Genomic DNA, 21,728 nt, shown 5'->3' on the forward strand with positions numbered 1-21,728 from the left:
TGTCCCAAGTCAGGAGCCTGTAGTCAAATGGTTGTCTGTTTACATGTCCCAAGTCAGGAGCCTGTAGTCTAATGGTTGTCTGTTTACATGTCCCAAGTTAGGAGCATGTAGTCAAATGGTTGTCTGTTTACATGTCCCAAGTCAGGAGCCTGTAGTCTAATGGTTGTCTGTTTACATGTCCCAAGTCAGGAGCCTGTAGTCTAATGGTTGTCTGTTTACATGTCCCAAGTCAGGAGCATGTAGTCAAATGGTTGTCTGTTTACATGTCCCAAGTCAGGAGCCTGTAGTCTAATGGTTGTCTGTTTACATGTCCCAAGTCAGGAGCGTGTAGTCAAATGGTTGTCTGTTTACGTGTCCCAAGTCAGGAGCGTGTAGTCAAATGGTTGTCTGTTTACATGTCCCAAGTCAGGAGCCTGTAGTCTAATGGTTGTCTGTTTACATGTCCCAAGTCAGGAGCGTGTAGTCAAATGGTTGTCTGTTTACATGTCCCAAGTCAGGAGCCTGTAGTCTAATGGTTGTCTGTTTACATGTCCCAAGTCAGGAGCCTGTAGTCTAATGGTTGTCTGTTTACTTGTCCCAAGTCAGGAGCATGTAGTCAAATGGTTGTCTGTTTACATGTCCCACGTCAGGAGCCTGTAGTCAAATGGTTGTCTGTTTACTTGTCCCAAGTCAGGAGCCTGCAGACAAATGTTTTTTTTTTGTTGTGTGCTGTCTGTTATATTTGTTTTTTCAGTTATTGTTTTGTTATAAATCATGCTTTCTGTTGCATTTGTTTGAATTGTTTCACATTTTTTCATGTATGGTCCATAAATAGCTGTTTCACATTTTTTCATGCATGGTCCATAAATAGCTGATTTTATGGTATGACTATTCTCATTGTAGAAGGCTGTATGGTGATCCACATTATTTAGACTAAAGATACTTGTCTCATTGTAGAAGGCTGTATGGTGACCACATTATTTAGACTAAAGATACTTGTCTCATTGTAGAAGGCTGTATGGTGACCACATTATTTAGACTAAAGATACTTGTCTCATTGTAGAAGGCTGTATGGTGACCACATTATTTAGACTAAAGATACTTGTCTCATTGTAGAAGGCTGTATGGTGACCTATATACCACATTATTTAGACTAAAGATACTTGTCTCATTGTAGAAGGCTGTATGGTGACCTATATACCACATTATTTAGACTAAAGATACTTGTCTCATTGTAGAAGGCTGTATGGTGACCTATATAGCACATTATTTAGACTAAAGATACTTGTCTCATTGTAGAAGGCTGTATGGTGACCTATATACCACATTATTTAGACTAAAGATACTTGTCTCATTGTAGAAGGCTGTATGGTGACCTATATACCACATTATTTAGACTAAAGATACTTGTCTCATTGTAGAAGGCTGTATGGTGACCTATATACCACATTATTTAGACTAAAGATACTTGTCTCATCAATCTTATTACATTTCCTTATTTTATAATCTTATCACAATTCTTATTTCAAATAAATTACCTTATTGAATCCTGCTGTAATTGATGGTAAAAATGATGGTTCTTCTTTGTCTAATGCACTGGAAAATAAAATAAAAAACATTTAAACCGATTGTTTACAGTTTCCCTCAAATAATTTATCGAAAACAAATAATTATAATAAAAGGTCAAAATGTGATTCCTTTCCATTTATGCACCTTGCTATTACATTTTGCAATTTCCCCCCCTGACATCGCACTTTACTACTAATCTGTTTTACCCGACATACTACTTTATTCCCCCCTGACATAGTACTTCACTAATGATAAACATCAGTGATATAGTATTAGTACTTTTCTAATAATATATTTTACCCTTTGTAATAGTACTTTACTAACACATGTAATAAATTTACCACTTGAAATAGTACTTTACTAATACATGCAATAAATTTACCCCTTGAAATAGTACTTTACTAATACATGTTATAAAGGAGTATGTTCCATAAGGTCCTAAAATGGCCCACTTTTTTAGCGTAAATTTCAAATTCGGATTTATTGACCAATATCACGATAAATTATAGCTAATACATTGACTAGATAGGATATAAGCCATTTTGTTTAAAATTTTACGTTTCTGCGTTTCATTATGACATCACAAGTTGTACTCATATTGATTTTTCACGAAAAAATCAATGAAAATGGGTAAATTTCCAAAGATTATTTGACAGGAAACATAGAGCGCATACGTCGACAACAAAGATCTTTTAAAATAATGTTTGTGAAGACATTTAACATGTTTTATTTGAATATTAAGCTTGTCGACGCCTGCGCTCTATGTTTCCTAGTCCTTTATTTGGTTGAAATCCCGCTGATTTTGTCAAATTTCACCAAAATCCCTTATCTTGACCGTTTTGGAATGTAAAAATCGTTGTGTTAGAATTAAACTTTGACAAAAACAGCTCTGTTTAACTTTTTCACAGGCAACTTAAAACAATTATTGTCTTGTAACCATGAACTTTATAATTGGGGCCAAATATGGCACTTACCGAACTTACTCCTGTGACTTATAATACATTTCACTGACAGTACTTTATCAATATTACCCTGTCCCCTTTTGCCATAGTACTTTACTTATAATACATTTTCACTGACAAAGTACTTTACTGTGATTTCATTTTTGTTCACTGACTTAGTTAAAAAAACAAAGAGCAACAAACTTTGTGAACTTTTACAGACATAGCTTTGTACATGCTGTCATTTATGTATCATTCAACCTCATCTTCATTGTATTAAAATAATCGGTCAATAACCTTCTAAGATCTGTATTTTTTAAAAGTGTGTTGATTTGTAGAAACGCTTTATCATCTGTTTTCAACATTTGTCATTTTATTTTGCTATACACATCAGACCGATAACATATTCATGTGATAGCTTTGAATATATCCAATGCAAAGATTACAACATCTTAAAATTCATAAAACACCTACATGAAGTTATAAAATGTTTAATGTAAATATTTATTTCTATCCAAATGCCTTTTAGTGTGAGAATGTTATGATCAGTTCAGAACTAGTGCATAAAAGGTAACATCCAAACTGGCTTTTGGCAAACAAGTATATCGCCTCAACAAAAGAAATTAAACAAATTTAATATGCCTGGCCAAAAAAAAAAACATTTTGCCTGGAAATTCTTGCCAATTTTACGTAAATAGAACAAAATATAAAGTGCCTTGTTGCCTTTCCATAAGATATTGTGGTGATAAATGAATGTTTGTTTTCATTCATAAAACCATTTCTTGTTAATACATCAACAGCTACCACTACTTTTTAACTTCACTTTAAATTAATGAAGTTTGTCTAGCTGAAAGACTATTCATTCATAACCCAAATTATGTAAGCAACACTGCATAGCTTCAAGGCCAGACAAATTTATAATAGAAAACAGAACATTAATCTTCACTTTGTTTTTAAACATTTGTACCAATTAGGAGGGAGTACAAGAGAGCAGCTTGGAGGAAAATGGAAATGGCATTGGAAATGTCTAGCCGTGATACTTACCAATCAAAATGGGGCAATATATTACAGAGTTAGGAGGGAGTACAAGAGAGCAGCTTGGAGGAATATGGAAATGGCATTGGAAATGTCTAGTCGTGATACTTACCAATCAAAATGGGGCAATATATTACATAGTTAGGAGGGAGTACAAGAGAGCAGCTTGAAGGAATATGGAAATGGCATTGGAAATGTCTAGCCTTGATACTTACCAATCAAAATGGGGCAATATATTACATATTTAGGAGGGAGTACAAGAGAACAGCTTGGAGGAATATGGAAATGGCATTGGAAATGTCTAGCCGTGATACTAACCAATCAAAATGGGGCAAGATATTACATAGTTAGGAGGGAGTACAAAAGACCAGCTTGGAGGAATATGGAAATGGCATTGGAAATGTCTAGCCGTGATACTAACCAATCAAAATGGGGCAATATATTACATAGTTAGTAGGGAGTACAAAAGACCAGCTTGGAGGAATATGGAAATGGCATTTAAAATGTCTAACCATGATACTAATCAATCAAAATGGGGCAATATATTACATAGTTAGGAGGGAGTACAAGAGAGCAGCTTGGAGGAATATGGAAATGTCTAGCCGTGATACTAATCAAATGGGGCAAGATATTACATAGTTAGGAGGGAGTACAAAAGACCAGCTTGGAGAAATATGGAAATGGCATTGGAAATGTCTAGCCGTGATACTAACCAATCAAAATGGGGCAAGATATCACATAGTCAGGAGGGAGTATAAGAGAGCAGCTGAGCTTGGAGGAATATGAAAATGGCATTGGAAATGTCTAGCCTTGATACAGAATCAAACAATCAAAATAAGGGTCTAGCCTTGATACAGAATCAACCAATCAAAATGGGGGTGCATTACATTTTCTCTTGAACATCATCATAAATGTTTATTCTTTTGTGTTATAAATATATTTTTTAATCATATTAATACTGCAGCTTAAAAGGACGACAGGCACAATGATTCCTCTAAAATCTTTAAAACAGTTGAATACAGTTTGTCAGGCCAATGCACCACTGAAGCCATGTATTTAATCCCACTTAACATAAAGTGGTTTAGTCCTATGAACACTGTGGACACAAACCCAGTCACTGCTAACATATTATTGTTTATACCAATGTAATAGACCCTGTTAGGACCATGTAAATAAAATCCTAGACTAGTTTCACAACTTTACCTATTACTTCCAAACTAAGTACTGTCACTTTTTGAGGCCACATTATATATTGCTCTTTTTGAGGCCACAGTGTATATAACTAATGCCACTTTTTGAGGTGATATCATAGATTTCTTAAGTAACTATTGTTTTGCAACTCAGACTGAGTGACACTTTTTGAGGCCACAGTATATATTATTTATGCCACTTTTTGAGGTGATATCATAGATTTCTTAAGTAACTATTGTTTTGTGACTCAGACTGAGTGACACTTTTTGAGGCCACAGTGTATATTATTTATGCCACTTTTTGAGGTGATATCATAGATTTCTTAAGTAACTATTGTTTTGTGACTCAGACTGAGTGACACTTTTTGAGGCCACAGTATATATAACTAATGCCACTTTTGAGGTCTTAGTATACTTACTATCGTTTTGTGACTGCCACTATTACTGTATGTTCACTTGATTCTGTTGCTCTTAAGGATCTGCAAAAAAAAAAGACACAGAAATTAATTTGTTCTATTGCAGGACTTTTTGTATTCAACAGTTATATATTCTACACACTTGTTCAAGTAATTATCTAATAGCTTGAATAAATAAGTACATGTCCGTCTTGCAAGAAAATATTTATAGCTCCAGTATCCAACAGTTGGATCGTCCTGAACATGCATGAAATATTTGCCACTGGATGTTAAGCAACCAACAATCAATCAATATAACAGTAGGAAACTTCCTGACTGAAACCATCAATAAAAGATTTTTGTTTTTGTTTTTTAAGGGTATCCCTTCAAAGACCCTCCCTTCATATTAATGTCCATCTCACCCAGATTAGGTGCTGAATTTTTTCTGCATCAATTTGCAAATTGGACAGTGTCAATGAATATAAAATGTGATATCAGCATTTCTTGTCAAGAATTTGTTAACAATGAATTCACAGTTATGGAAGACACAAAAAGCAATCAATACAACCGAGAAAAAAAACCTGCTTTAATTTGTCTACATGATGCAATAAACAAATTGGACAATTTGGATTCACTCCCAAATCCAATCATGGTCTTCTCACAGAGGAATTGTGGGTAAGAAGGATCAATTAGTCTGTGATTAATTGGCACCTATAAAGCAATTAACACGAGCTACATCAAGTACATGTAATTATCACCTCGTTCATTATAGTTAAACAGTATTCAAAATTGCTCTCCTCAACAGAAACAGAATTGGATAATTTATCGGTAAAGAAAACGCAATCTGACGCAGCAGAAGTATGTGGATATGACATTTCTGCCTCCCAGCAGATTAGAAGACAATGAATGCAAATAGTGTCTGTATATAGAAAATCTTGTCAACATTGTTAAAAAAAACGTGGAATATTCAGCAGTTCTCAGAGATTTTGTCATGTATGACAACTCACTGGGAGCCATTTACAGCATTTCATGTATTGATTTTTATCCATGGTGACGACAGCCATTTCTTCATGATTTTTCTTTAATCATGAGGTACTCATCCATTGACATGACCTATATATGGTATTCACATGATAAATAGTTTAATTCAATTAAACGAAATTTTATCTTTTTGATAATCATTACAGAATTATATTTTACAAAAACTGTTCTAATTTTACGGATACTGCGTAGTTCTGAAATAGATAGACAAAATGCAACATTGGCCTTCAATAAACTGATTAAAAAAAAAAAAAAAATACAACATATTGCAAAAATTCATTATTGTCATTGGAGCAAAAATTACCATATAATCTATCATATATCATTCATGATACATAATTCTATTAATTTTAAATGGCAAAAAATATATACCTAACTAATTCAAAAGCGGATTAGTATCGTAAAATAAACATGTGATAGATTGTTTTTTTGTTGATGTATATTTTGTAAAAATTATCATGCATAATTTGAGGTCTAAATTAGCAGGACTACAGCTTTATTACCGTAAACTACTTAAAAAATAGAAATAGTATTATTTAAAGATTATTTTACTGAATAAATTACTGTCACTGTAAGAGCTTGACTAATTTTTTGTTTTTAAATTTCAGATTAAAGTAATAAAACTGATGATTTTTTACTTTGATATAGCTGATTTTTTGAAAAAATTAATGATTTGACTGTTTGTTTTTACTTTGGAAGCAAAGCCGTGTTATAAGTCAAATAGAACATGGGGTCCAAGTGTGTGACGTCACAATTAAATTTGCACAGTCAAAGGTATTTTAAACAACGCCAGAGACTGCAAGGGATATTTTTTATGTTACTCGCTATTTTTATGTAACTCGCTACGAAATTAAATAAAATTACACAGAAATTAAGTTATCATGTATCTGTCCATTTTTTTAATCAGGAAACAGTTGGTTTTTCTTGAACATTAATGCTTCATCAAGTCAAAATATCCATCCTTTGAAAGCATTGTACAGGTACAATAGATCCATTTTTTTTCGGAACAAAATTGAAATAATTCTAGCATGCAATACTTTTATGCTCATTCTTAAGATAATGACACATTTAATGCCTAGTCATATCAACATGAGCATTGAGCATGGGATGAAATAATTATCTCTTACTGAACTCATATCACCTGATTCTGTTAAACACTTCTTCATTGGTTAAGGAGTCAATATATTAGTGTATTTAACTGCTCTGAACCTATAAAGATCTTGTGTAAAACTAATGGGGAATAAAACTGTCAGTATTTTAATTGGTGGTAAACCATCTTATAACCTGTATCTGTTTGGAATCAATAATTTATATTACAAAATAATCAGAATGTGTTTTTGTTAAAAGATTTATTGTCAAATTTTCTGGGTTAATGGAGAATTTATTAATATGCCATCAACTAAAATATAAAATATATTCTTTACACATGCAGCTATAAAATTTCATGTTGCCACAATGAAAAAAATAAACTAGAGACTCAAAACTTTATTGGTGGTTATTTACATCATTTAATGCAAAACATTCACTGGTATTCAGCTAAACTCTGTTGAAGATTTTAAAATAAATAATTAAATCCCAGAGGGTTAAAATGGGAATCATTCTTAAAATGAAGAATTCAACAAGAAAGTTTTATGATAAATACAAAATGAGGAGCTGTTATAAACGATATTCCTTACATAACTTCTGTAAAGTTTAGTAGAAAAACAAAAGTTACTTCAAAGAAAAAGATGGCAAAAGATTTCTCAAGGGAATTCAATGAAGGCCTATCCTGCTCTACAGTAACCATACAAAAGATTTCTCAAGGGAATTCAATGAAGGCCTATCCTGCTCTACAGTAACCATACAAAAGATTTCTCAAGGGAATTCAATGAAGGCCTATTCTGCTCCACAGTAACCATACATCCAACAAAAATCAATCTTTTGTAAAGGTTTTCAAAATAACCCTGAACTTTGTTTAAAAATAGAAAGGCAAAGCAGATACATTTCTTGCTTTTAGTAACAGTATAAAACCAATTGGATTAAATAAGAAATAACAATACTATAATTGAGTTGCTGGCACCAATTGGCCATTTTTTTCTGACGATCAATGCATTTGAATGGGAACACATAGTTGGACCCCCCCCCCCTTTTCCTCTTTTAAAAATGGCTGGATCCGCCCTTGCAGTCATCAACATCAGAAACTTGTTATTTCAGGAACCTAGAAAATCTAAATTAACACTAATATTACCCAATAGTATACAATTCTTACAAATATTAATAATCATATTGGATTTGTTCTCATTAAAGACCATTTACTTATTCCCAGGAAAATTGACCAATCGAAATCAAGAATTGTATTGTTTGACCAGAGGGAAATGAGAACATTTACAAAGGACTTACTATAGATCGGTGCTACTAATTTGATTAGGACCGACCAATTAGTTTCATTGAAGGATATGAAAAACTCATTTGATTTGACACGGTTTAATAGACTACCATGGTCGAGTTTGGTTCAATTTGGCACAGAGCTACCAGAGATGAAAATGAAAATGTCAGAACTTACAAGAAATTTCAAAAGAAAAAAAATGCCAAGGAATTATAATACCTTAAACTTTTCTTTTTGACAAGGCTAACATAACAAAATATATTACTTCATATATGTAAAGTTCTGTTTCAAAAAGAAAACCTTAAGAATACCAAAGAATGCATGCAAAGAAAATGTTCCTTAGACAAAAACTTGATCAAAATAAAATTTCATATTGTGAACAAGTGCATTTTAAGCATGTACTTTAAAGTTTTAAATCTGGAAATAACATATATGACTATCAATAGTTGTACACAAAGTCACAGCATCCACTAAGATCCTGAAGCTTAACATTCACTGGCCATCATCCTCTTATAGTTAAATGTCAACGACCAGATTACAATACTTCTATATAAAACATACACATTCACCAAGATAGGAAATATAAAATATACAGAAAGAAAGAATCCATTTTGACAGATAAAATTGAGAATCGTAATGGGGAATGTGTCAAAGAAACAACAACCCCAACTACAGAGCAGAAAACAGCCAAGACCACCAATGGGTCTTCAACACAGTGAAAAAATCCAAACCGCCTTAGGTGGGCTTTAACTGGCCCCTAAATAAAAATGTTTTGGGAGAACATGTTTGATAAGGAAATTGATTAAATTTGGGTTTGCATCAACCAGGTCTATACTATTTTCCCATTAAATTGTAGAGTTGATCTATACATCTTTATGGGTTCTTGTTTCCACATCATAGGGCCAACAAAAAATTCCAAAACTATCAATTCTGACAATGAAAAGTATGTTTCATTCATCTGTGCTGTTTTAATCCATGCTGTTTGCTGTATGTTTCATTTAATGGTATGTGTTGTCTGAAACTAAATTTTACTTTTTAATTTTACTTATTGCAGGCAATGCCACATTTAATATGTCTGCACGAATAATATAAACTAGTCTATAGATAGCAGCATGGCATATATACTAGTCTATAGATAGGCACATGACATAAACTAGTCAATAAATAGTCATATGACATACAAACTAGTCTTTAATTAGTCAACATCTCCACATGACATATATACTAGTCTATAGATAATAACATGAGAAGATCAGCTTCATTACCTGCAAAGGGCTTCAGCATCAAAATGTTTGCTATTTCTGTGATCAATGATGACAACGTCTGGATGTTTGTCCAGGTAATTCTCCATAGCTGTCTCTGGATTGTGGGCAATATAACATTTATATCCAATCTTGTCAGCTGCCCACCAGAACCCATCACTTTGGGCATCTTCCTTGGCAAACACAAGCAAGATCTAAAATAGACAAAATATTTCAACATTAATTCAACATTTTATTAATGTATTAAAGAGATGTCATAAAGCTGCTTATAATGTCAGAAACCTGGCGAAACATAATGGTACTATTTTTCTGACATAACTGAAATTATACCTCCTTGTCCATTAACATGTATTAGATAAGACTGGATCTATCTAGATGCTCATGTGAGAAACACATTAACACTTTTAAGTGCACTACAAAAATAATAAGACCATGTGTATCCTAAAATCATATGTGCATGTTTAACATCTAGTTAAAGTGCCAAAAATGGAAATTTGCATTTATTGTATAAACATTTGATCAGATCAAAATAACACACAACTGATTTTGTCTCAATCAATTAGCTAAAATCTGGGTTGTTCATATTACTAACAAATTGTGAATAAATTTAACAGCAACTATTACAGATCTGCAATAAATAACAAAAGAATACAATAATTTATAATTGAAGCCAACCAATGAGAATGCAGTACCCTACTAACCTAAAAACAAAATACCTCATCATGCTTTTTGCATGTTTTTGTCATCAAGATAGAGTGGAAACACTCATGTCGAAACTAACAAGAAATTAATTTTTTATTCTATTTCTAGCCATTTAGTCAAATTTGGTGTTATTTTTTTTCTGTACTGAATAACTGAATATGTTAGTTCCGATATGTTTTTTTAAAAACAAAATTCCTTTTCTTTTTTTTTTGTATAGATTACAAGGACACAAACTTAAAAAAAGAAAAAATACTAAAAAGCATCCAAAATGTTAAATAAAAATATCAAAATCAATTATTCCAATTCTTTTTCTATGCAACCAATTTTGCACTTTATCATTGAAAAACAGTATTAACAAAAATAACAAACTCCGAGGTAAATTTAAAATAAGAAGTCCATAAAACCTGGGGAAAAATACCATAAGACTATATGTATCAGAACAAAATTAACCTATCTGCACAAATCTTAGTCACTATGATAAGTTTCTTTTAAGTTTAAGGCATATAAGTTATTTATTGAGTCGTGAAAAAAAAAGAAAAAAAAGAAAGAAATGTCAGCCGCAGACATACACTGAAAGGAAACATTATAGTGTTTAGCATTATGTTTACCAAAACATGACAAACACAGTATCAACAAAAACACTGACATATGGTTTTCATAACTTCTGAATATAGTAATACAGAACCAACAATTTCATTCACAAACAAATCTCTATACACATAAAACCGCAAAATTTACATTTTTATAGCGGAAATCACTTATCACAGAGCATCATTTGTAAATGTGTCCCTAAAACAATTAATAATAAACATCAAAATAAATAATAGGTTGTGTCAAATTGCCCCCAAGTTAACTTGTAGTGACAAACAAATTTAACAAAAATCCAAACTGACTTTTTAATCTAGATAAAGTACAAAACATATTTCCAACAAATCATACCATCAACCAGGGTTTTGACTATTTACAGAGATTTTATCTTTGAGCTGAGTGCTCATTCTGCACTTATTTTATCTTTGAGCTGAGTGCTCATTCTGCACTTATTTTATCTTTGAGCTGTGTGCTCATTCTGCACTTATTTTATCTTTGATCTGAGTGCTCATTCTGCACTTATTTTATCTTTGAGCTGAGTGCTCATTCTGCACTTATTTTATCTGTACTGTTTGTCATTGCTCTGCTCCAGAGAAAACAGGGGGAGGGAATGGAACTAAAGAAACCATTCTAGAAGTACCTAATGATCATTGCCTGTCTGCTCCAGAGAAAACAGGGGGAGGGAATGGAACTAAAGAAACCATTCTAGAAGTACCTAATGATCATTGCCTGTCTGCTCCAGAGAAAACAGGGGGAGGGAATGGAACTAAACAAACCATTCTAGAAGTACCTAATGATCATTGCCTGTCCAAAGTCTAAAATCTTGTAAATGCTTGTAGCAGCTATTGTTTAATCATAACAGTTGGTATTTTTGTTTATTTTGTCACAAGGGGAACTTGGGGTTGATAGTTTCTGTTGAGGGCTTCATGTATTGTATACACATCTTTCTAAAGTAAAGGCTTCACATATTGTATACACATCTTTCTAAAGTAAAGGCTTCACATATTGTATACACTTATTTCTATTATTGAGGCTTCACATATTGTATACACATCTTTCTAAAGTAAAGGCTTCACATATTGTATACACTTATTTATGGTGTGATTGCAAAAGAAACAACTACATTTATCTATCATAAAATAAAACTCATATGGTATAGTATAACTATCAAAATGTGAAGCAATTCAAACGAGTAAACTATCCAAGTTAGCTTACCACCATCATAACATTAAACCAAAATAAGTTATGACCGCAACCTATTACATCCACTTGACTACAGGCACATATTTAAGTTGCAAATTGTAAACAAACTATTAACTATAATGGCTTACAGCATTCTACTAAACACATGAAGAAGTGTGATACAAGATAAAATAAATTGCTGAACAAAGTTTTACTCTATTTGAAGTAGTAGATCATTCATCTACTCTAATGACCTTAAAAACTGAATTTATATTATCTCTAAATAATCTGATTTAACTTTATGACCAGACGTGAATTATTTACAAAGAAAGTTCATTGACTAATAATAACTCACTAGTTTATAAGTTCATTCAATGTTTTTAAAACCCAGATAGTATATATACAAGGAGATACAGGGTAATACATCCATGAGACAGCACTAGGTGTATATATACAAGGAGATACAGGGTAATACATCCATGAGACAGCACTAGGTGTATATATACAAGGAGATACAGGGTAATACATCCATGAGACAGCACTAGGTGTATATATACAAGGAGATACAGGGTAATACATCCATGAGACAGCACTAGGTGTATATATACAAGGAGATACAGGGTAATACATCCATGAGACAGCACTAGGTGTATATATACAAGGAGATACAGGATAATACATCCATGAGACAGCACTAGGTGTATATATACAAGGAGATACAGGGTAATACATCCATGAGACAGCACTAGGTGTATATATACAAGGAGATACAGGGTAATACATCCATGAGACAGCACTAGGTGTATATATACAAGGAGATACAGGGTAATACATCCATGAGACAGCACTAGGTGTATATATACAAGGAGATACAGGGTAATACATCCATGAGACAGCACTAGGTGTATATGTAAAAGGAGATACAGGGTAATGCATCCATGAAACAGCACCTGAGAGCAGTAACCCAGATAGTATATGTACAAGAAGATACAGGGTAATACATATATGAGACAGCACCAGAGCAGTAAAGAATTTCAAAAGAGTTATCAAGTTGAGGAAGGCAACAGCAGACTCTAGAAAAGTTTGGGATAAGAATGTATAAACTCAGACTTAGAGAAATCTATGAACTAGTATTAATAAATAAAATCTTATCATTAGATTTTATCATTTCTGTTCATTGTATAGAGAGTATGATATTGTATCTATAAGACAAATAATTTACCATTTATATAATAATTAATTTTCATAAATCTGTATAATGCTGAATCATCAAAAATTTATGCACATGCCAATTCGAGCTGTTTAAGGATCACAGGTCCTTTAAAATGAGATGTCAGGTTGGAAGGCTGCCTGCCATATTTGTAGCCAAAAATAAATGTCTGATCTTGCAATTAATTACAATTCATTTTTTGGCACACATAAAATAAAACAAAGAAAGGCAAACCCATGGCTGTTCATTTTTGTGTCATTAATGTCTCTTGTGGAGAGTTGTCTCATTGGCAATCATACCACATCTTCCTTTTTATTTACAAGTTTGAACAAAAATATGCATTAAATAAACATGTTCATCAGTGCAGAAATCAACCTAGAAAAAAGACAGCCACAAAAGATTGGAGATTTTGACCAAAATTTGTAATGGCATCCTCACGAGCAAGACATATATAATTCTAATCCACAGTTCATAAGTACTACACCAGACAATGGTACTACTGCAAACGTGATATCCATCCTAGTGTGATGTTCCAAGGCCAAACATTATATAGTCTGATACAATACTAGGTCAAGCTTTCCATTCATAAACATTTTACAAAGTCACACAAAAGTCTATTAATTAATGAAAATGTTGTCATAATACATTACTACTAGTGTTGATGGATAGCCTAGGTCTGAGATCTTGTACTAGAACAAGATCATTTCATTTTCTACCAGACATTGAGTGTTTACACGAGACAGTTAAAGACTTTTCCTTATTATTACACAACAATTATTACACTGTATGTTGATTAATGATCAAATCAATCCAAATATTAAATAATGTCATTAATACAAATTCATAATTTTTTTTATTGCACTAGCTTGCAATGCAATATATCAATCTACGAGGCCATAATAATGCAAAACCCTTTCATTATATATCAAAGTGATTCACACATGCTTTATCAATAATGACATCAATAATTAGAAGCTGTAGCTGTATTTGCACAAGTGCAATATTAATGAATATCTACTCATAAAAAGAAACAGTAGATATTATATTCTCAGAAAAACAAATATCACATTATAATAGTGATAACAGCCTTTAACAATGAGACACAGTAAGCTATAAAAGGTCCCAGCTATATATCTGAATAACAGGATTTCATATACATAAGGTAGATACTAACAGGTTTATCCCTGACAAGGGGGAGATAACTAAGAATGTGCACACAAATAAATATTCCTGCTAATGAATGATGATGCTTTATTAAATATGCTGATCCAGGACCCCCCCCTCCCTTTTTTAGTAGAAAAAATTTTGTGGCTTATATTAGGAATCACTGATTTAGTAGACTGCAGTGGGTCCCTTTATGAAAATTTCTAGATCCACCACTGTATAATTATACTTATAATATTGTATCCGAAAAGTATACCATTGCATAAAGTTGTCACATATGTAGGACATAAGACTAAAACAGTAATTGTAAACATTACAACATAAAATTGTATTTTAGATTGTTTATGTGTGATTAATCACAATGACAAGTCTATAAACTATTCCACATACATCAGCCAAGAGACATTCTAAGGTAGACAGCCAAGGTCAGCATTTAGCACCACAAGGTTAATCACCAAATTGGTGCAAATAGGTATGCAAAAACAGATAATGATGAAAACTTGCAAGCAAATTCATGTTTTCTTTAATTTGGGGTTTTTAGGGCTCTTTCTCTTGTTAAATATTCACAATGTAAGAATGTATCACACATTCTTCAAATTAAAACTTTCTACCAAGACAAACAGATGGTTTAACCATTGTTTATAGGATGACCAACAGGAAGGGTGCCACATGTAGAATAGGACATGCTTACCCAGTACCATTACCACTGCCTACCAAATATCACAGACCTGTCATTAGCAGTTCCAGTTTAACTGAACTGAGTTCTGTGACTAAGCTAACATTGTATAATCTTTATAGAGCATGGTAATAGAACACACTACACACCCAGAGTATGGTATAAATTATGGGGTATTTTATAGTGTGCTTTGGCAATCAAAACATTACATAAATAGTATGTCATACACATTGTATAATGTTTTTTTTGCAAATACATAAGAGGCAAGCAGACACTGTAGTGTTTTAGTCCGGTGGACACTATAGTGATTTAGGCAAGCAGACACTATAGTTTTGTAGGCAAGTGGAATAAGTGGACACTAAGTGATTTGGGCAAGTGGACACTATAGTGTTTTAGACATGTGGACACTAAGTGATTTGGGCAAGTGGACACTATAGTGATTTAGTCAGGTGGACACTATAGTGATTTAGGCAAGCAGACACTATAGTTTTGAAGGCAAGTGGAATAAGTGGACGCTAAGTGATTTGGGCAAGTGGACACTATAGTGTTTTAGACATGTGGACACTATAGTGATTTACAGTGGAGTCCTCATGTCCGCGTGGCTTTGATACCGCGCATTAGCTGATTTCGTTATATCAACAACGTAACGCAAATAACATTGTTCTTGTTATTGTTTTAGCATTCTGAAAGGATAAAAAAGGATAAAATTGATAAGTTCCAGATTGAAATAATAACTGCAATCCTGTGATTTACAATATTTGGCCAATGTCGATTAAAAAAAATACAGCATCAGATAAAATTTGTTTTACTTAAGTCAAATTTTTATCAGATTGAAATAAGATTTGCTCTGCATCCTTGGTAGTGTGCTTGGATTGAATTTAGTTACCTTTCATAGCAGCAAATCTTTTCTCTATTCAGAATAAGCTATTTTTGGAAGGCATGTGCGAAATCACCGGACATTGGAGGAACTCTCAGAACAGGGGTTTCCCCAATTTTGGAGACACATTACTCAAAATCTTGAGGGTAAAACCCTACAAACTGATATGTTATGAATGTATTCACACAATATTATCCAATTATTGGTTTTATCAGTTGAATGAAGTGAAGTCATAAGTCTTAGGTGCGCGAATACACCGGACTGCACCGTAGGTAAGCATACACTATAGTGTTTTAGGCAAGTGGACAATAAAGTGTTTTAGAAAATGGACAATATAGTGTTTTAGGCAAAAGATAATATAGATAATATTTAAGGCAAGTTGATACTGCATTTAAGCTGGCATATAGCATACATCAAAAGAAAATGAATTCATAGAGTTTGTTCATAGATACGTAAAGAAAACTATATAAAGGACACCATGTAAACAATTTTGTTCATATCTGTACCTAAGCATTGTGTACAAAATGCATTTTATGCATAATCTTTGGCAACAAGTTTTTGAATAATAATCAGAATATATTTCAGTACAAAGTCAATAAAGAAAACTTTCCAAGGCATAATTTCCCGAATCTGTTGCATAAATTTTTTAATTTCTGTCACAGATGTTTTAATGTGCAAATAATTATCCTCTGTTACTACTGATCTACTTCTACAGACTACAGGTTAACAAAAGTTCAGGTAATAGTTGTTTAACTGTAGAAGGGTATACATGTAAACCTTGACTTTAACATCAGGAAATATATTTTTCTCTGATTTCACAAAGTCAGCTGATTTTGTTTGTTTACCTTTTGTATATATTCAATGTGATAAAGTTGATACTGTTAACCTCACTGTCTGCCCATGTGTAAAAATAATGGATTTTTTTCTCGTTTATGATCTACACCCTATCTACTGTTCTACGAATGTAGGAATAAAAGGTTTGGGTATATGTCAGTAAGTCAGCAACCCCAAAATACCAAGAAACTAAAAACACACATTGTACTAAAGATATGTAATTTTATGTGGTTTAAAGGTATAAAATTTAGATTAATTAGTTTAAGTCCTAGATTTGGTATAATATCTTGACACATATTTTTTTGGCAAAGTTCACTCAGGTGCTTAAGGGGGCTCGTGGATCTAAATTGATTTTTTTTTTAATCTAATATAGGATTTCGCTATATTTTTCTATAAATGAACTTTATCTTATACTTAATTGAAAAATAAAATAAAAAAATGGGGTCACCGTTCATTTATGCTCACAATCTGCCTTGGAAAGAAGCATACATTTTTGTAAAGGTACCTTTTTTCTGTTGAACTAATAAGAGAAATAGAGGTAATATCGAAATAAAAAAAGAACTTAATTACAGAAATGGCTCAAATTTTACAATAGTTTAGTATAAGTACAGCTTATTTGAAAATTATAATAAAAAATATAGGTCACCAATGAGTTTAAAAAGATATTTCAATTCTAATGCTAAAAAATGACACTTTTGCACTAAAGGGAGATAATTTGGAGCTTTTTCAATGATATCTACATTTTAGAAGTCATCTGCAGCCAACACCAAGTGATTTTATTGAATGATTTTTGTACCATATGATAAAGTAACAACTATTAAAGGTTACTAAATAAATAAAATTTGTAAAGAAAAATAAATGTTTAATTTTTTTCTGAAATTTTTATACCCTTGAGCCTCCTTAATAACTGTCAGCTTATACATTTAATGCAAATCCTAATAAAAAATAGGAATTAAAGTCAGTCTTGAATGTACCTAATATACATAATATAAAAACAACAATATACATGGATTTTCAGAATAGAACACTATCGTTAATAATTATACTTATTCTGATCTAACCAAATATAAATAGTTATACTTATTCTAATCTAACCAAATATATGATGTTTAGAATCATTTATATTTTAGCAAAACTTTTCCTGAATTATATATTTTTTATATCATTAATACTAAATAGTACATAAGAAAAATAACAAGAATCATTAAATAAGATGGGCAGACGACAACAACCACAAACATCTCGACTATGGCGCGGAATCAGGGTCAAAAATACTTCTTTGTGTATATATGTCGTGTACAAGTTGCAATTTTGTACAGGTTATAACATGTACAAAAATATTGTACATGTTATAACTTGTATAATGCAAAAATACAAGTTATAACATGTACAAAAGTACCTCATACATGTTATAACCTGTACAAAATATTGCTTAAAAATGGTTTTAACTTGTACAAAATTTAAAATAAATCTTAATGAAGTAAAATATACATTTAAATTCACCAATGCATAAAGAACAACAATAAATAGGGCAGAAGGTGACTTTTTCTGTAAAGGAAAATGATCACAAAGTTTCAGAAATATATGTGTCATGACTTATGTTGGCAAAATGTGTTTTCATGAAATTTTATGTTTTATGCAGTCAATCATGGCTTAAATAAGTGTGAAACTATTTTCTAAAAGCTTGCATTCCTCAATGACAGTTACATTAGATAATAGTAACAAAATTCTTCCAAAACATTTAAGAACGATTCCTAATAATTTTGGGAAAAACTCCTCCCTCTCGTTTTATAGCAAGCAAAGACTAAAACAATGTTTTATATGCTTATTCTGTAAAAGCAAGAGAGAGCTGAAATAGTTTTCATTGGACCACGCTTCATTATCAATATCTTTGGATCTACTCTTCAACGTTTTTGGCCTTCAGCATGACTTATGTAAATTTATAACTCCAATTTTTGTTTATAAAATGTAAGATCATTGTATGAGGCGAATGTCATTTTGATGTTTTAAATATATATATCCTCTACTTTGAAAGCATGTATTTGTGGCCTTTGGATGTTGTCTGCTCCATGGGCGGGTTGTTGTCTTTTAGACACATACCCCATTTCAATTCCCAATTGTATTTGTAGACACATCTATCCTGGCTATCCTCTTATGTCTTTTAGTGTCAACTAGAAAGAAAGTATTTTACTATTGCCTTCAAGGTGGACACTCACAATTATAATTCATAAAATAAAGATATGTCCATAGATAGTCATAAGAGGATCATAAGACATGTCCTAAGATATATCTTACGACAGGTCTTAGGAATGCTTCGTAATACCAACCCCTGGACATTAACTGTATCAAAAATGGACAAAACACACTAACATGAAGGAACAATACAAAAGTTATGAAAATGTTATTGAGGTCAATATCATCTGTTTCGATAATAGAAAAATATCCTTATTTTTCGATTTTGTACAAGTTAAAACCATTTTTAAGCAATATTTTGTACAGGTTATAACATGTATGAGGTATTTTTGTACATGTTATAACTTGTATTTTTGCATTATACAAGTTATAACATGTACAATATTTTTGTACATGTTATAACCTGTACAAAATCGCAACTTGTACACGACATATACATAATTCGATTTATGTATATACAAAAATATACGTTAATCCAATTATGTATATACAGAAATAATTCAATATACACAGAAATCGAATTACGTATATACAAAATTAATTCCGTATACACAGAAATCGAATAAAGTATATACAGAAATCAAATTACGTATATACAGAAATAATTCCGTAAATACAGAAATATTTATGTAAAGACAGAAAGATAGTATTTCTGTATATACGGAATTTGATTTACATATATACGTAAATCGAATTCTGTATATACAGAAATAATTACGTATATACGTTAATTGAATTCTGTATATACGTAAATCGAATTCTGTATATATACAGAAATAATTATGTTTATACGCAAATAAGTATTTTTGTCCCTGATTCCGCGCCATACTTGACTTATCAACAAACAAAACATGTCCAGATAGCTTGACTTGTACAGGCACAAAATGAAATGTTCAATTTATGGAGAAATGGACAAACCTGGTTTATATTTATAAGATTAAAACATAAACCACTACCTATTTCAAAATAAAAATAAATAAGAAATATTTCTGAATATCAAAAATGATTAATTATTGCACTTCGTAAAACTTTGAGAATTGCCTCAAGATTATCTTTAAGATCGTCCAAATTATTAGTCAAAGTTGCCAATCCTGTCAATGGTTTTCTCGATAAAAAAAAAAATCTATTTGGAAAAGTTGTCCAACTGAATACAAATGTTTCCATCTGATTTTACAATTCATTGATCTTGCATAAAAAATTGTCCTCATCTAGCGGAAATTAATTCCAAGTGAAAAATTCCTGCGTTGAATACTTATTTTGTGATATATCCAGTAGATTTTGGAATTATTTGTATTGTCAGAATTATTGACTGATTCTCAGCATTTTCTCCCTGAAGAATATTTCCACAAAAGACTTAATTATACCACAGTTAACTTTTTCACGTTAATAATTAGATCTGACAATAAATTTTGATTAAATACAACAAATTAACAATAAATGGACAACTTTTTTTTCGTATTTAAAAAGGATTAAGAATCATTCTATTTTTTCTCATATTCTCTCATTCAAACTGTGGCATTTCTGTAATAAAAGCAGAACAAATAAGAACCTTCAATGCAAACTGTTAACATTAATCAACTATTGTTCCATAAATTCACAGATTAAATACATTCTAATGGAATATTGAACAATAACAGAAGATTTTCATCTGATCAATTTTCATGTTGAATCCTATATTGTAAATCAACTAAAATTTTAGATGTGCAAGAGATTCTAGATAAATGTTAATGAAATCCCAGATCTTACATACGGTAAATCAGGGACTTTCAGAATTGAATATTTTCAATTGAGATCAATTCTAAACTCATCACATGAAAAGTTTTCTTTTCTTGAATTTTAAACTGATGGATTGATTGGTGTTCTTTAATGCCACTTTCAACACGTATTAGAGCCAGCTTTATTTGATGAGAGAAGCTGGTGTGCCTGGAAAAACCAAACAACCTCTAGCAGGAGGTAATACTAGTCACGCCTGGAAAAAACCCAACAACCTCTAGCAGGAGGTAATACTAGTCAATTAAGATTGGAGTTGAATGAGTCTGCCACATTCGGGGTTCAAAATACAGCCTTAGGGTAGACAGGTTTAGTAATACAGCTGATTCAGACTACATAGACCACTAATTCACTAAGGCTCGATCCATTATGAACAATGAAACTCCATGAAATACATTGACTGTGTAAAATAAGAAGATGAGATTAACATTGTGACAACTATCTTCCCTAGAACAAAGAACCAGGATGTAAATAATTACAGGTCAAGGTCAAACTACAAAAGGCTTCAAATTGTCAAGGGATAAGTTATGTCCTGGTTTTAATCCATCTTATTTAGGTTTGCAGGAAGATTGGTTACTCTAACTCAGATATATATTTGTGACTCAGAGCCCATCAATCCTTGCTCTTAGTCGTTCACGCCATATGCTTAGCAAAGAAGCAGCAAGTAGAAATTGTCTGGGTTGCTGTCATACATATGACTAATCTGAAAATTGAAAATAAGTACCATGTTTTTCAAGACAACTTGTCACAAGTAA

The 21,728-nt window shown here is 31.9% G+C and overlaps 1 protein-coding gene across 34 annotated transcripts in view; it reads right to left on the reverse strand.

The window, feature by feature from the left end:
- Positions 1 to 21,728, reverse strand: part of LOC139521209 (high affinity cAMP-specific and IBMX-insensitive 3',5'-cyclic phosphodiesterase 8B-like) — a 136,496-nt gene that overhangs the window by 34,488 nt on the left and 80,280 nt on the right. For all 34 annotated transcript variants that reach the window (XM_071314597.1, XM_071314594.1, XM_071314593.1 and 31 more), the window contains 3 exons: positions 9,781 to 9,971; positions 5,134 to 5,193; positions 1,518 to 1,575 (listed from right to left, as the gene is read on the reverse strand). In XM_071314597.1, coding sequence (XP_071170698.1) covers positions 1,518 to 1,575; positions 5,134 to 5,193; positions 9,781 to 9,971 — 309 coding nt within the window. The remainder of the gene's footprint in view (positions 1 to 1,517; positions 1,576 to 5,133; positions 5,194 to 9,780; positions 9,972 to 21,728) is intronic.

The sequence above is a fragment of the Mytilus edulis genome, chromosome 4 (assembly GCF_963676685.1).
Source record: "Mytilus edulis chromosome 4, xbMytEdul2.2, whole genome shotgun sequence".
Taxonomy (NCBI): Eukaryota; Metazoa; Mollusca; class Bivalvia; order Mytilida; family Mytilidae; genus Mytilus; species Mytilus edulis.